This window comes from Ammodytes marinus (genome assembly GCF_949987685.1).
Source record: "Ammodytes marinus genome assembly, chromosome: 22".
NCBI classification, from domain to species: Eukaryota; Metazoa; Chordata; class Actinopteri; order Uranoscopiformes; family Ammodytidae; genus Ammodytes; species Ammodytes marinus.
Window position 1 is genome coordinate 12,975,543 of NC_137226.1, and position 12,723 is coordinate 12,988,265.

General features: G+C 42.4%; 1 protein-coding gene across 1 annotated transcript in view; it reads left to right on the plus strand.

Annotated features, from left to right (window-relative positions):
• The window catches only part of dock4b (dedicator of cytokinesis 4b), a 114,374-nt gene extending 102,524 nt beyond the window's left edge, over positions 1-11,850 (plus strand). Inside the window, exons 48-52 of the mRNA XM_080051128.1 lie at positions 1,128-1,237; positions 3,127-3,199; positions 5,268-5,384; positions 6,547-6,608; positions 9,286-11,850. Of these exons, the coding sequence (XP_079907254.1) occupies positions 1,128-1,237; positions 3,127-3,199; positions 5,268-5,384; positions 6,547-6,608; positions 9,286-9,738 (815 nt within the window). The 3' untranslated portion in view covers positions 9,739-11,850. The remainder of the gene's footprint in view (positions 1-1,127; positions 1,238-3,126; positions 3,200-5,267; positions 5,385-6,546; positions 6,609-9,285) is intronic.
• The last annotated feature ends 873 nt before the right edge of the window (positions 11,851-12,723 follow it).

The following is a 12,723-nucleotide window of genomic DNA, read 5'->3' on the forward strand; positions in this document are numbered from 1 at the left end:
TTATTTTTATTTTATTTTTGCAATCAGATTTTTTATTTGACGGGAGGGGACATTCTGTGAGTTTACTTAATAAGCATGATAATGGGAAAGGAGTCACTTTAAAAAAATCTAGGAGAAAAGAGTTCAATCTAAAGTCAGAGACGGGGAAATAAAGATAATACAGAATGAGCCAGAAATGAAAACGGCTGAGACAAATGCAGCTAGAATAAAAAGAGAAGCCAGTGAAAATGCAAGAGAGAGTTGGGAGATGATTAAAGGTCTATGGAGCCATCCCTCTTGGACCTCAGTATAACCTCCAGTCCTGCCTGGGCGAGCCAAGCCTCCCTTTAATAGTGGAGTGTGAATATCCAATGCCCTATTATCACGCCTATGTTCCAATGTGCAAACGTGTTTCTGCCCCCGATCCACATCATAAAAAAAAAGTAAGAATATATGAAGACATTTATGGGAGCGTATACTCTCCCCTCTGGTGGGCTGCTGGCAGCGGGCGGCGCCCTTATAAAAGTGGCCTCTGTCTACCTATAAAGCCTGCAGAGAATTATTGCTGGTGTGTTATCTGAATGGGGGCCAGCGATGAGTATCTCATATTCGCATGATATCCTTCCAAGTGGTATCGCATTCGCTAATGGATCGAGATCTACAAGACAGCTAACAGCAGATGAAAGGGGAAGTGCTGGAAAAAAATGGTGTGTGCGAATATTTGCGTGTGTGTGTGTGTGCTTGTGTGGGCCTTTTGTGTTTATCCCGGTAGGTGTGTTACATGGGTTTCTGTGTCGAGGTTTAGCATATGTCTCTACAGGATGTGATTGTCCAGTCTAACCGAGATGAGGCGAGGGTGTGGAGTCGGAGGGAGAGAGGGGGAAGGTGTGTGTGTGTGTGTGTGTGTGTGTGTGTAAGTGCAGGGGCAGGGGCAGGCCATTTATCATGTTGTGGAGCCAGTGAGGCTGAAAGAATGGTGGAGAGGCTTGGAGGGAGAAAGAGAGATTGGCCTTTCCTGATTGCCAGTATTTGTGGGTAATAGTCTAACACCTTGCTGCCGTTTGGTCCCTTATGTGTTGCACACGCTCACAAGTTTGTGTGTGTGTGTGTGTTTTTCCACTCTTAAGATCTCATACCCTCCATTCCAGGTTCACCCCAGATGGCAGAGAAACACAAGCATTCCAGAGAAAACGCCTGTCTGTCCCCACGAGAGAGACCGGTCAGCGCCATCTTCCCCAACCCAATGGACCCTTCACAGGTCAATACACACACACACACACACACACACACACACACACACACACACACACACACACACACACACACACATACACACACACACACACACAATCTAAGTTGTGGGCGATATAGCCACAGCAAATAGCACGGTGACACCATTTAACCGATCTTCCTTGTGTTCCGGTGTAAAATGGATTTGAACTGTCACGTCAACTAAAGTGCAAATCAGGTCGCAGCAAGTAAGCACGTTATTATTCGTCAACCTCCTCTTGTAGGACAAAAGCAGTCCTAGGTTTGGGTTTGGAAAAACAAACAAATAAATACTATAGACATTGTTTGCTGAGGCACTGAATCTTCCACTGTGCTAATGAAAAGGTAAGTAAGCAATAGAATCACGTAATCACAACACTGGAAGGAAATTCAAATTCACCGTCTCAAATTAAAATTGGACCCTTCCATGTGTGGCGTCGTCATGTAGGCCTTTGGCACATTAGCATACCCGAAGAAGCACAAAAGAGTTCAGAAGTGGGAAGAAGCTATTTCAGGCACCACTGGTTGCCGTAGTCAAAGTCATTACCTCCGTAGACAATGCTACGTGACCCACAGTTGAAGCATGTATATGTATATGGAAAATATCTGCTTCTTTGATTAACAGTTGACGGTGCAACACTGTGTACATAAAAGCACTGTTTACCAGTTGCCGCCGCATTTAGAAAGCTGGTGAGACGTTTAGCGACTATGTTTCCAACTTCAGCAAAGAAGCGCTTTGAATTCACTGCAGCTCTTCTTAATCTAAGCAACGGTGGCCAAGGCTCGTGGGTTTTGTAGTCATTAGAGCCGCCTGCTGTGCCAAATTGGGTGGACAAAACACGATTTCTCCAGAAAAAAAAAAAATTGAAATCCAGTGTTTATATTTCAAATAACACTGTGGACACAATTAAAGGAACATGTTGAAATAGGAATACAGATAGGAAAACAATTTATGTTAACAGATAGGGATGGTAACATGTTCGCAGGCATGCTAGTCCAATCCTGCAGCCGCCCTAAAGGCGCAAACTGAGGCGGAAAACAAAGTCACCTTCGTATTGCACAGCATATCCCAAAGGATGCACGCCATTAGGCCTTTTGTTGCTGAGAATAGCATTTTTATGAAGATCATCTGATGATACTGATGTTTTATTTAAAGCCATAGACGGTCTGGCTTTGCTTCATTTTTAGTAACAAAAGCAAAACACTATTTCAGCACAGCGGAGTAATGCTACTGCAAAAACAAGAACATGATATTGCGGTTTCCCTTTTCCGGCTGAAACACGCGCACTCCATCCCCAGTGAGAAAGCTACTGTAACAGGAAAATAATGTGTTTGTTTTCCCTGGGCTTTCATCCGGCACAGTTCACTCGTTTTTTTTCTCTCTCTTTACCCTGCTTGGCTTGATGGGGGGAAAAAAAGAATCATTTCAAGTCTACAGATGAATACTGTAGATGTCGCGAGGCATAACTCTTTAACCTGACAGAGTGAGCTAATAGCTGCTAATAGAATATTGATTATAAGATACATCGATCACTTGTATCATTTTCTGTAATTAGAGCAGCAAGATAAAAGAAAAAAAAATGTTATACACATTTCTGAGGATGGAGGGGAGAGGGGGAGCGCTCGCCCACCAGTACAAATATCAGAACGGCGCTCGACATAAAGGTCATTACTCATTGAACACTCTTTCTCTGCACCTGTGTTCGTCTTGACTGTGTCTATTGACTTTGCTGGGGAAAGATTTCACACATTGCTATTTATTTTTTACTGTCCAATATTCAATTATTCCTCCGTGCGCCAAAAGCTGGCATTTACCTTCTGCCGTCTCTTAACACACTGTTTCATGCTGCATATGTATTATTTTTCTTCTGTGTGCAGAGAGGCCCTCCTCATCAGATAGGCGATACCACTTTACCGAGGAGCGACCCCAACCTCTCGGCACCGGACAAAGGTAAAACACTGCGTTTAGCATCTTCTTTAACATCCTTCACTTCCAAAGCACTGTCCGTTGTCCACAATCGACCCTCTCAGAAACCCTAAGAATGAATGTTTTACCTCTTCCTAAGTGCATTTAATTTTTTTTTTTATTATTATTTATCATTTTGAGTTTTGCTGATTGTTAGCAAATTATTACTCACTGATTTTTACCCCACTGTCCAGAATGGCAGTCAATTGTCCAGACGTGCAGCCTGTCTGACAGTTTGACCACATAGCGTCTGGAGGCATCTGTCCTCACACAGCTGCTTTAGGGAGCCCCTCAGGACACACACACACACACACACACACACACACACACACACACACACACACTCTCTGAAATACACACACACTCTGGGATCCATTTTCCATCGACTCCTAACCAGACACCCTGTCTAGATTACAGCATTTCCATCTTCCCTCATTCCCTAAAAAGAGTAATGAAACGGCAGGTAGTATTACTGCATTCATGATGGATGTGTGTGTCATTCATATGTCTGAATGCGTATGTTTTAGTTAATCCCCCTCTAAACCCTCTCCCTTTTGTTATTTAGATCAGCATGTTCTTGGGAAGATGCATTTTAGATGCATTTTAGGGGTAAAAAAAAACAGTTTGATTGCTTTTCTTGGGCAAACTTCGAGGGAGAAATTTAACACGGCCGCTAACCGCCAGGAATGAAAGAAAAAAAACTGAGCCGTTCTCGGAACACTTTGTGAACTAATTAGCGAGGATTTAGGAAGAGACAGCTTGAAGAAGGGGAACAAAGAGTGAAGAGTGTGAACGTGGTGGCTTCCTCGTGACTCACACATAAACACACACCTTTTCGGCGGGAATCGAGTGTGACCTGTAAGCGAAGCGGTGAGGGATAGATGAGCCGCCGCAATATGGTGACAAGACACCTTTTGTGCGTATGACAACGGGGAAAGGTGTTAGAAATTTGCACAAAAACCTGATTGTAGTGAAAGTGTCATTTGTCACATCTTCTGCCTTGAACCGTAAATAATAACTCCACATTCCAAATATAGAGTGTTATTAAAATGTGACTAGTTTTTAGTAGACAGAAAATTTATATAAAAAAAGAACAGCCATTGGAAGCCTATTCAGTAGCAGAGCCCGCAGGCATCAGGCTAAGGCAGCTTCATAAACTGCGACCTGAACAATCACCCTGACTGTGCTTTCAATTATAGTGTCTGATTACATTTCATTTTCACAGAAACGCCAGCGCTTCAGTAGCACTGAGCCTTGAAGTGCACTCCGCAGCTTAAAGTGTGATTGAATGTGACCTATAAAGCCTAAATAAAGGACAATCCTAGATTTCCCCCCAGAAGTAGTGTAAAGTTAAGACAGAGGTGTATCTGCATGTCATACCTCTATTCCTGTCCATAGTATGACATCTACATTCAGGAAAATATTTTGCCCTGTTTTATAGGATGTGCAATTGTGGCTTTGCATAATAGTTCTATTTCTCTTTGTGTATGCATCGGACATTGATGCTCCTAACAAATGAAACAGTATCCTCCATCATCCTCAACCACCACTCCTGCAGAGGGCTGTTTGGCTGCTTGAAAAAGAACAAACAATTGCTATTTCTTTGTCATGTCATATCGGCCATTCATGTTAGCTAATGTTACCGTTTCTCAGAAGGAATAAAGTATGAAAAAGGGCAAGACAGGACAAGAAGTACCAAGAGAACAGCAGGGGACACATCAAATATTGAGACGCGCCTCTGAATTCCAGGCAGACTTGATGATTAAAATTGCATAACTCAAAGATGAGATTAAAGTTTCACTGATTAAAAAACTACCACTAGAACATCTTGGCTAAACCTGCCCACTGGGCTGGCTCTGATGTTTCCTTCTGCAGGCCAGAAAAATGCTCCTTGAATACATCACATTCAAGCAATCACTCTTCAATTTGTATCCATTTATCTCACCCTCTGTTCCCAAGTGTGCTTGTTTCCACTGTGTCCTCACCATTGTTGTCCTTGGTGTTCCCATGACCTGTTGAGTGACTTGTGATGTGTTTTTTTGTGCATCGTAAGTGAGACCCACACCCAGTAGCTGGAGCCTCGACAGTGTCAAAGAGCGCGCTCCGTCCTTCTCTGACTCTGTTGGCAAATTGCTATGCCCTCCCGTACCTCCTAGGCCACCGTACTCAGGTAAAAAACCGGATTGATCTGGGTGAATGCTCCTGCGAAGAACGGCACTAATTTTCCACTTCGACTTTTTAACACCTGGTGTATTCTCCGCCTCCTCTTTACCGTGACATTTCCCCATCTGAGGCTCTCGGCTAACTGCTTTCCTGGCTTGCTGCAGCCTAATATCATCCACACACACACAATATGACAACAGCATTTTCTTTACTATACGGCTTAAAGGACTATTACTTTATTTTTTAAGTGGGGTAGTATGTGGTACTTTACACAGTATGCATGGTTAGTCTGTTGCCTTTTGGAGATGGCGATCAGCATAGTCATTATAAGGAGTTTAGGGGAGACGACGCTGCAGGCAGGGCCAGAAGAAAGATGGTTTTTCACAACATATATAAATGCTTACGTAAAAAATAAAATACAAATGTTGTTCAACTGTATGCTCAATTGAGGATTTATTTATTTTCTGCACTTTTTTTCCAAGCATAACCCCCATGTATTATGACGGAAACTTGAGCCGATGCGCTAGTTTAGCTGAGAACAACAGAGAAAATCTTTGACTTTGTGTGGGCTGAAGTCAATCCCAATTGAAATTCCAGTCAATTCCCTGTTTCTTCTTTTTTGTTTTAAGGAAAGCATATCCACTGCTTTCACGCCCATCAATAACTCAAACTGTGTTTTTAGTTATTTGCTTATTTACTGATGCCACAGACACAAGACTTATTCCCCAGTGCTTTCTGATATATTGTGCTGCCCAGAAGCCTAATAAGCAGATGGAGTGATTTTTTTCTGCCCTCATTTCATAAAGCAGTAACAGCTGTTGGTTGTAGAAACAGCTCAAGGCAGCCTAAAGGACCTGCGGAGCATACGCGCCTATTTGACTCATTGATGCTTTAAGCCACTGGCCCCCTCTCTGCTCTGTGTGTGTGTGTGTGTGTGTGTGTGTGTGTGTGTGTGTGTGTGTGTGTGTGTGTGTGTGTGTGTGTGTGTGTGTGTGTGTGTGTGTGTGTGTGTGTGTGTGTGTGTGTGTGTGTGTGTGTGTGTGTAGGTGTATGTGTGCATGATTCATGCTGTGTCATCATGGTGAATTGAAAGAAAAAAATCCTCTAATTTGAATTTGCCCTCTTCTCTCTCTCTCCTCCTCTCTCCCTCTCTCTCCTGGTGTCAGCAGGCTCTTCGGCCAAGAACATGAGGTCGCAGTCGCCCGTCTGCGCGTCCAGATCGCCGCAAAAGGTTGGTTCTGTTTCTGTCACTCTGGGCTTTTTTTTTAAAGTCTAGTTTAGTTTAGTTTTCATTTCACACACAAACAATATACAAACACTTAGTGATAAAACATACAAGTACTTGTATGAAAACCAAGAAACATTTGAATACAAGAAAACAACACAATAAAAAAAAAATATTGCTTAACAATTACGTAAATCAAAACAATACAAAACAGTAGAAAAAAAACACAAAAGAAAATACCCCCCTTAGAAAAAAGTTAAAACAATCCAATAACAAACTTTAAATCTGTTACAAAACAATCAAAGTGCAGGGAGTGGAAGTTTCTCTTTTCATTCCGAGGCAGACCTGACCTTGCTTGATACTAACAGCCTTGGGAAAGCCTTTATCCTGCACTGCTTACGTCTTACTGGCCAGCTCCAGGGTCTTTATATCCTCCTCTGTGTCAGCCCCAAGGTCTGGCCAGCTTTGCATTACTGCTCACCGAAGCTGCTAACTGCTCCAGTGCTGCTGATTCTCTAGTTTTTTTTAAGGACAAGACTGTCCCAAAAAAAAGCACTGAAAATTACAGTCTGGCTGGAGGACATTCATTGTGTTAGCGTATGGACAATGGATGATGTGACTTGTCCCTGCTTGTCAAAAATGTGCAAAACCAGATTTATTCAACATAATCACATGCATTTGTCAGTTATTTTCATTTTCAAAAAGACTGAACTCCATTTGTTCAGATTTTTTTTCCCCCTTTTCTATTGATGCCCTTGCTCTGTGCGCTGTACTCTTCCCTTCTTTCAAATGAGATGTATTGAAACAATTTTACACATATCTGACTTCAAGTGTTTTTATGTTTATCCACAGTTAAACTTAGTACTTTCTCTTTGTCTCCAAGCTCTCATTTATTGTTTATGAGCCTCTTAGTATGTATTTACAGTCTGTAGAAGCAGCAGAGGTCCAGAGAAGGTTAGCTCGGCGGGAGAATGAGCTCTTAATGAGGGTAAAAAGTTGAATCCGTGGTGAACTGAAGCTCGCTTCCCCGCAAACTGATATCTCCTTTTTTGGGCTTGTCACAAGCAACAGCGCTAAGCTCCCAGCTTTGTCGCGGGCGCGATGTCTTCTTGTATGTGACAACTAGCAAGAAGGGGGCTGTTTGTGTGCACCGCATTTGTGTAGTCTATGTGAGTATTGGGCAGAGAATAAAAGACAGAAAGAGAGTTAGGAAGAAAACTCTTGAAAGGGTGAGTGACAGCTTGGCGCTCAGCATGCTCTGTCAATCAGTGTGTGTGTGTGTGTGTGTGTGTGTGTGTGTGTGTGTGTGTGTGTGTGTGTGTGTGTGTGTGTGTGTGTGTGTGTGTGTGTGTGTGTGTGTGTGTGTGTGTGTGTGTGTGTGTGTGTGTGTGTGTGTGTGTGTGTGTGTGTGTGTGTGTGTGTGTGTGTGTGTAAATTTGCTGTGGCAATAGAAGTGGCCTGGAGCGCAGTAGCAAGCTAGCCATCACAGCACAGCCAGAGACGGGCCCTCTGCGGACCTCCAGCAGGTCCCATTATCTGGCACACGCACGCACGCACACACACACACACACACACACACACACACACACACACACACACACACACCAGAATCAGTCGGTTCAGCCAGGGGCCCATTACCAGACCAAAAAACCCCAGGACAGTATAGTGAACCTGCAGAAAAACACATGGTGCCAGTCAGACAGGGCTGCACTTACTCATCTCCAGAGGTAGAAATGGTATTTAGCGGGAGCCTCTCTCTGGAAAAGTGGGTCAGGAGTGCTCGTGCTCGTCAGTAATGTGTTAAATAGACGGATTTTCATCGCGCTCGAACCAAATGTGAAAAGGTTGGTCCAGTGCTGCATGTCAAATGGATACCTCTCTTTGTGCGTGCCCCCTGTAGCATGGACGATACAACCTTACTGATCAATTCTATACTCCACTAGATCCAATTACATTTTTGGCAGATATGATTGCAGCATAAGGGTAATTGCTGAGAAAACATTTTTGTTGAGCGATCGGATTGTTGGGGGGGGGGGGGGGGGCAGTGCAGTGCAGCATATTGTATTTTTTCGTCTGGGTGCACAAGGCCGGTCGGGCCCAGTCTATTCACTGACTCCCTCTTTTTTTAATTATTATTTATGGTTTTCTGTATGGCTCCGTCAGCAGACGTGTTGAAGACAGCTGCATACATAACACATACAATATGGTTGCATGACTATATTAACTGGCTCACCCAGAGGTGACATATTGCAGTTGCTGCATTTGTCTGACCAATAGTTTAATTTACAAAGATTTTCACTGTGCTACAGAGCTGGTATTTTTCTTGTAAAAGATGTATTTGCGACTACTTGGAATAAGAAAATTTGGTAATTTAAATTTGTAATTAATGTAGTTAATCCATTGACGGACGGATTGCTTTAGCTGCTTCATTTCAAAGGTGGAAAGGATGTCAATCGTATACGATTTTTTTTCTTTCAATATTTTTCTAAAACAAACTTCAAAACATGGTATTTATACCAAGTATAAAGGACAGGTTTGACTTATGACATGAGCTTTTTACAACCTATGAGCAAACATAGAAACAGGCTTAACAGGTACAATCAACACCAGTATGAGGAAAAAAAGACAAAGTAAAGAAAACAAAAGGTTGATTCTTTCCATCCTTCTCTCTTTTTCCCTCTAGACCACAGTGCCACCGTTCACCCCTTCGCCCACCGAGTGCCAGTCGGCCAGCCTGGTCTCCAACTCCCCGGTCCTGTCGGGCAGCTACAGCAGTGGCATCTCGTCCCTCAGCCGATGCAGTGTGTCGGAGGCCTCGGGCACAGAGCTGCCTGCTGGGGACCACCCGTCTCACCCTCCCGGCACTCTGCCAAACTCTGTCTCCAGCAGCTCGGACGAGCCAATCCGCAGGGAGAACAAGACCCCGCCTCCCTACAGCGTGTACGAGAGGAACAACCCACGCAACAGCAGGCCCGTGCCGCTGCCTCACAGTCTCTCCATCCCCCCACAGACCGACCCCCCGGCCCTGCCACCCAAGCCTCACCAGCTCCGCACAGGCAGCATGAAACTGGACGGAACCTCCGACCCTCGAGTCCCCAGACCCAGGCCTCTTCCCAGGAAGGTGTCCCAGCTATAGGTGCTGGTTTAAGGGTTCGGGGGTCCCGGTCTGGGGGGGCTTGAAGAAAAACACACTGGCGTATTTTGCACTTTTCTACTAGGCACTCATTTGTTTATTTTGTGATCTTCAGTTTTGGCATTCCTGACCTACACTCCAATAAAAAGACACAGGCCTAATAGATCAACAGGCAGTCAAAAAAAATAAGAAGCCGTCAAACAATGATGGTTTCTTTTTGTATTTTGCTAGAGGGCATTGCATTGACTTTGACTTGGTCATTCCGCACTTTTAGCTCTAGTACTGTACGTACAATAGATCACCACGGTCAGTCCCGACTTATGTTTACCAGAACGCTCTAGAAAAAAACACAGTTTTGATAGATGTAATAATCTGAAATATATGTATATTGGTATATATGAGAATTGTTTTTGCCTTAAGTATTGGAAACAGAGTCTTTTATCCGTGAGTCTTGCACGTTTTGTTTTTTAACAACTCTGTACATTTGTATGGTTAAAAAGGTGCTAGAGGCCTCGAGTATGCATTTCAGTGTAGTAGAAGAGGTTGTGTTCCCATAGTCATAGCCACACAAGCAATATCACAAGGTCTGTTAAAAGAAGTGTATCAGGATCAAATTAAAGACATGTTAATACATCTGCATTCAAAACAAATCTAACAAAAGTGATGACCATAGTTTGTTATTTTTATGTAGTGATAAAAGAAAAAGTTCTTGTGGTAACTTGGCAAAATAATGATGGCAATTTTGAGACTCCACATGTAGTAGGTAAATCAGAAAACAAGAGAGGTTTTCATTGGGAAGTTGCAACCTTAACAAACGACTCTGCTGCCCATCTCTCTCTAGAATCTTAAAATAAGCCTCTCATGCTTTCACACTTACCAAAAATTGCCCCCATTAGAAGGAAATTATGAGCCTCGACCAAACACGGGCAAACTCTGGTGCAATTGCATGCTGAGAAGCTGGACTTTGCCATTGACCATTTATGTGAACACACCCTATTCGTCCTGCATGATGTACATGACAACAGATTTCTACAGTATGGGGGGAGGGGGGTTACCACGTATTGTGCCAAAGGAAAATGTACAATGTTCTGTAAAGAAACTTTTTTTTTACTGGGACCTGGAATCAAAAAGCTTCAAAATGCTCAGCTGAAAAGTCATTTTTAAGAAAATAATTTTTAAGGTGATTTTACCCCAACATTTTTTTATTTCTTAACCTGTTATCTACTGATCAGATGTGACTCAAGACAAGCACAAATGTGACTCTATCGTCTGCATTATGACCAGTACTGTTATTATGAGCTCTCTATTTGACAGCAGTAATTGGAACAGAGTTCTGCTGTCAGCGGTCACCTTTAAACACACAATGACTGACGCTCCATTGAGGAAATATTTACAAACTAATCATTGTCAAATATTTGTACAGTTGAGATTTACTTTGTGTTTGATTAAACAGATGGACGTGAGTTGACTGCACTTTGACTAGTTGTTCAGTTCAACCACATTGTATTGCTGCAGTGAAGTAAGTGTTCAGTGGCAAGCATATTGGCAAGCATATTTCTAATTGTTTTGTATTATAGGGAACTTATTGGCATAAAATACTCAATTCAAATTCCGTGCAAAAGAAATTCTGGGGGGGGGGGGACTAGCTTTAGTATTGTTTGTATGTTTAATTTTTGTATGGTTGTTTTACTTTTTTTCATTTGTTGTGAATTTTTTAGATTAAATATTCACATTAATCAGTACTTGAGAACCTGTAAATTATATGAGATTAATGTAAGTATGCCAAATATACAAATTTGTGTTTTACAATTAATGTAAATACTGTGTTTTTAACAAAATGTAGCTATAACAATTTACAGCTTTGAATGTAATGTTGAAGCAGCAAATTATTATTATAAATGTTCAAACTTTTATGGTTTCTGTGAGTGTAGGCAAACTAAGGTCATACATAATGACACCTAACACATTTACAAGTTCAATAAACTGCCCTATGTAATACAAAAGGCTTGATGGACAGTTTTTTTTAAACGTTATGAGACCCTGGGGATTTGCGGCTTTGAATTTGTCTTTCACGGGTTATTGAAAGTTTCAGAGGCGAACCAGTCACCCCATGCAGCAGAGATCCGAGTTGATTGGCCATCAGCAATGTCCTTGCCACGAAACAAACCTCATTGGCTCTTCAGCGATTGAGTGGTTGAAGCCAGCTAGTGACAAGTTGTCGCTCAATTAGTGAACTCGACTACGTGGACAAAGCTTCTGTTGGGGTTTGGGATCTGAAGCATATAATGTCATGTCAATGTCAGAACATCATTCACTGTCCCATTGAAACCCCTCACTTTGGGTAATAAAGAGGCGGGTCTCCCTACCTGTGCATGATGACTTCCTGCTCTCCATCACAGAACTATCTGATTAAGGCAAGTGTGTGTTCATGTGGTGGTGACTTGGGGACAAGGAAGGGGACTGCAAACTGCAGTCACTGACAGGAAGTTAGCGAAAAGGACCATATCACTGAATAATTGATAAAAGCTAAATTGTACTTGTTAATAAAGTTCAATACAAATTCAGCTTTAAAACAACGAAAAATGAATGGTCAATAGGCTATTATAGACTATTCTTTTGGAAGGAAGCAGGAAATGATTCGGTAGTTCTGTTAGTTTTTCGATTCAGACAAAAAAAACAATTCAGTCCGTTATTGGTTTGAAACAAACAGAAGTTTTCCGTTTTTTAAATTTTGATTTCAATGTAAATTGGAATTAGCCTATAGTAGGCTACCCAGACCTACGGGCTAGGAATTATTGGCGGGGAACCACACACATAGCCTATCTCCACAACTTCAGAGTGAGTTGGAAAGAGCCATTTCTTTGTCTAATAAAATGTTACAGTTAAGGAATGTATTTTCAAACTTGCTAAGGTAATATACTGCAGATCCGCTCTGTTTAGGTGGAATGGAGGTTTCCTTTGGGACAAATCAGGTAGTCTCGCAAAGCC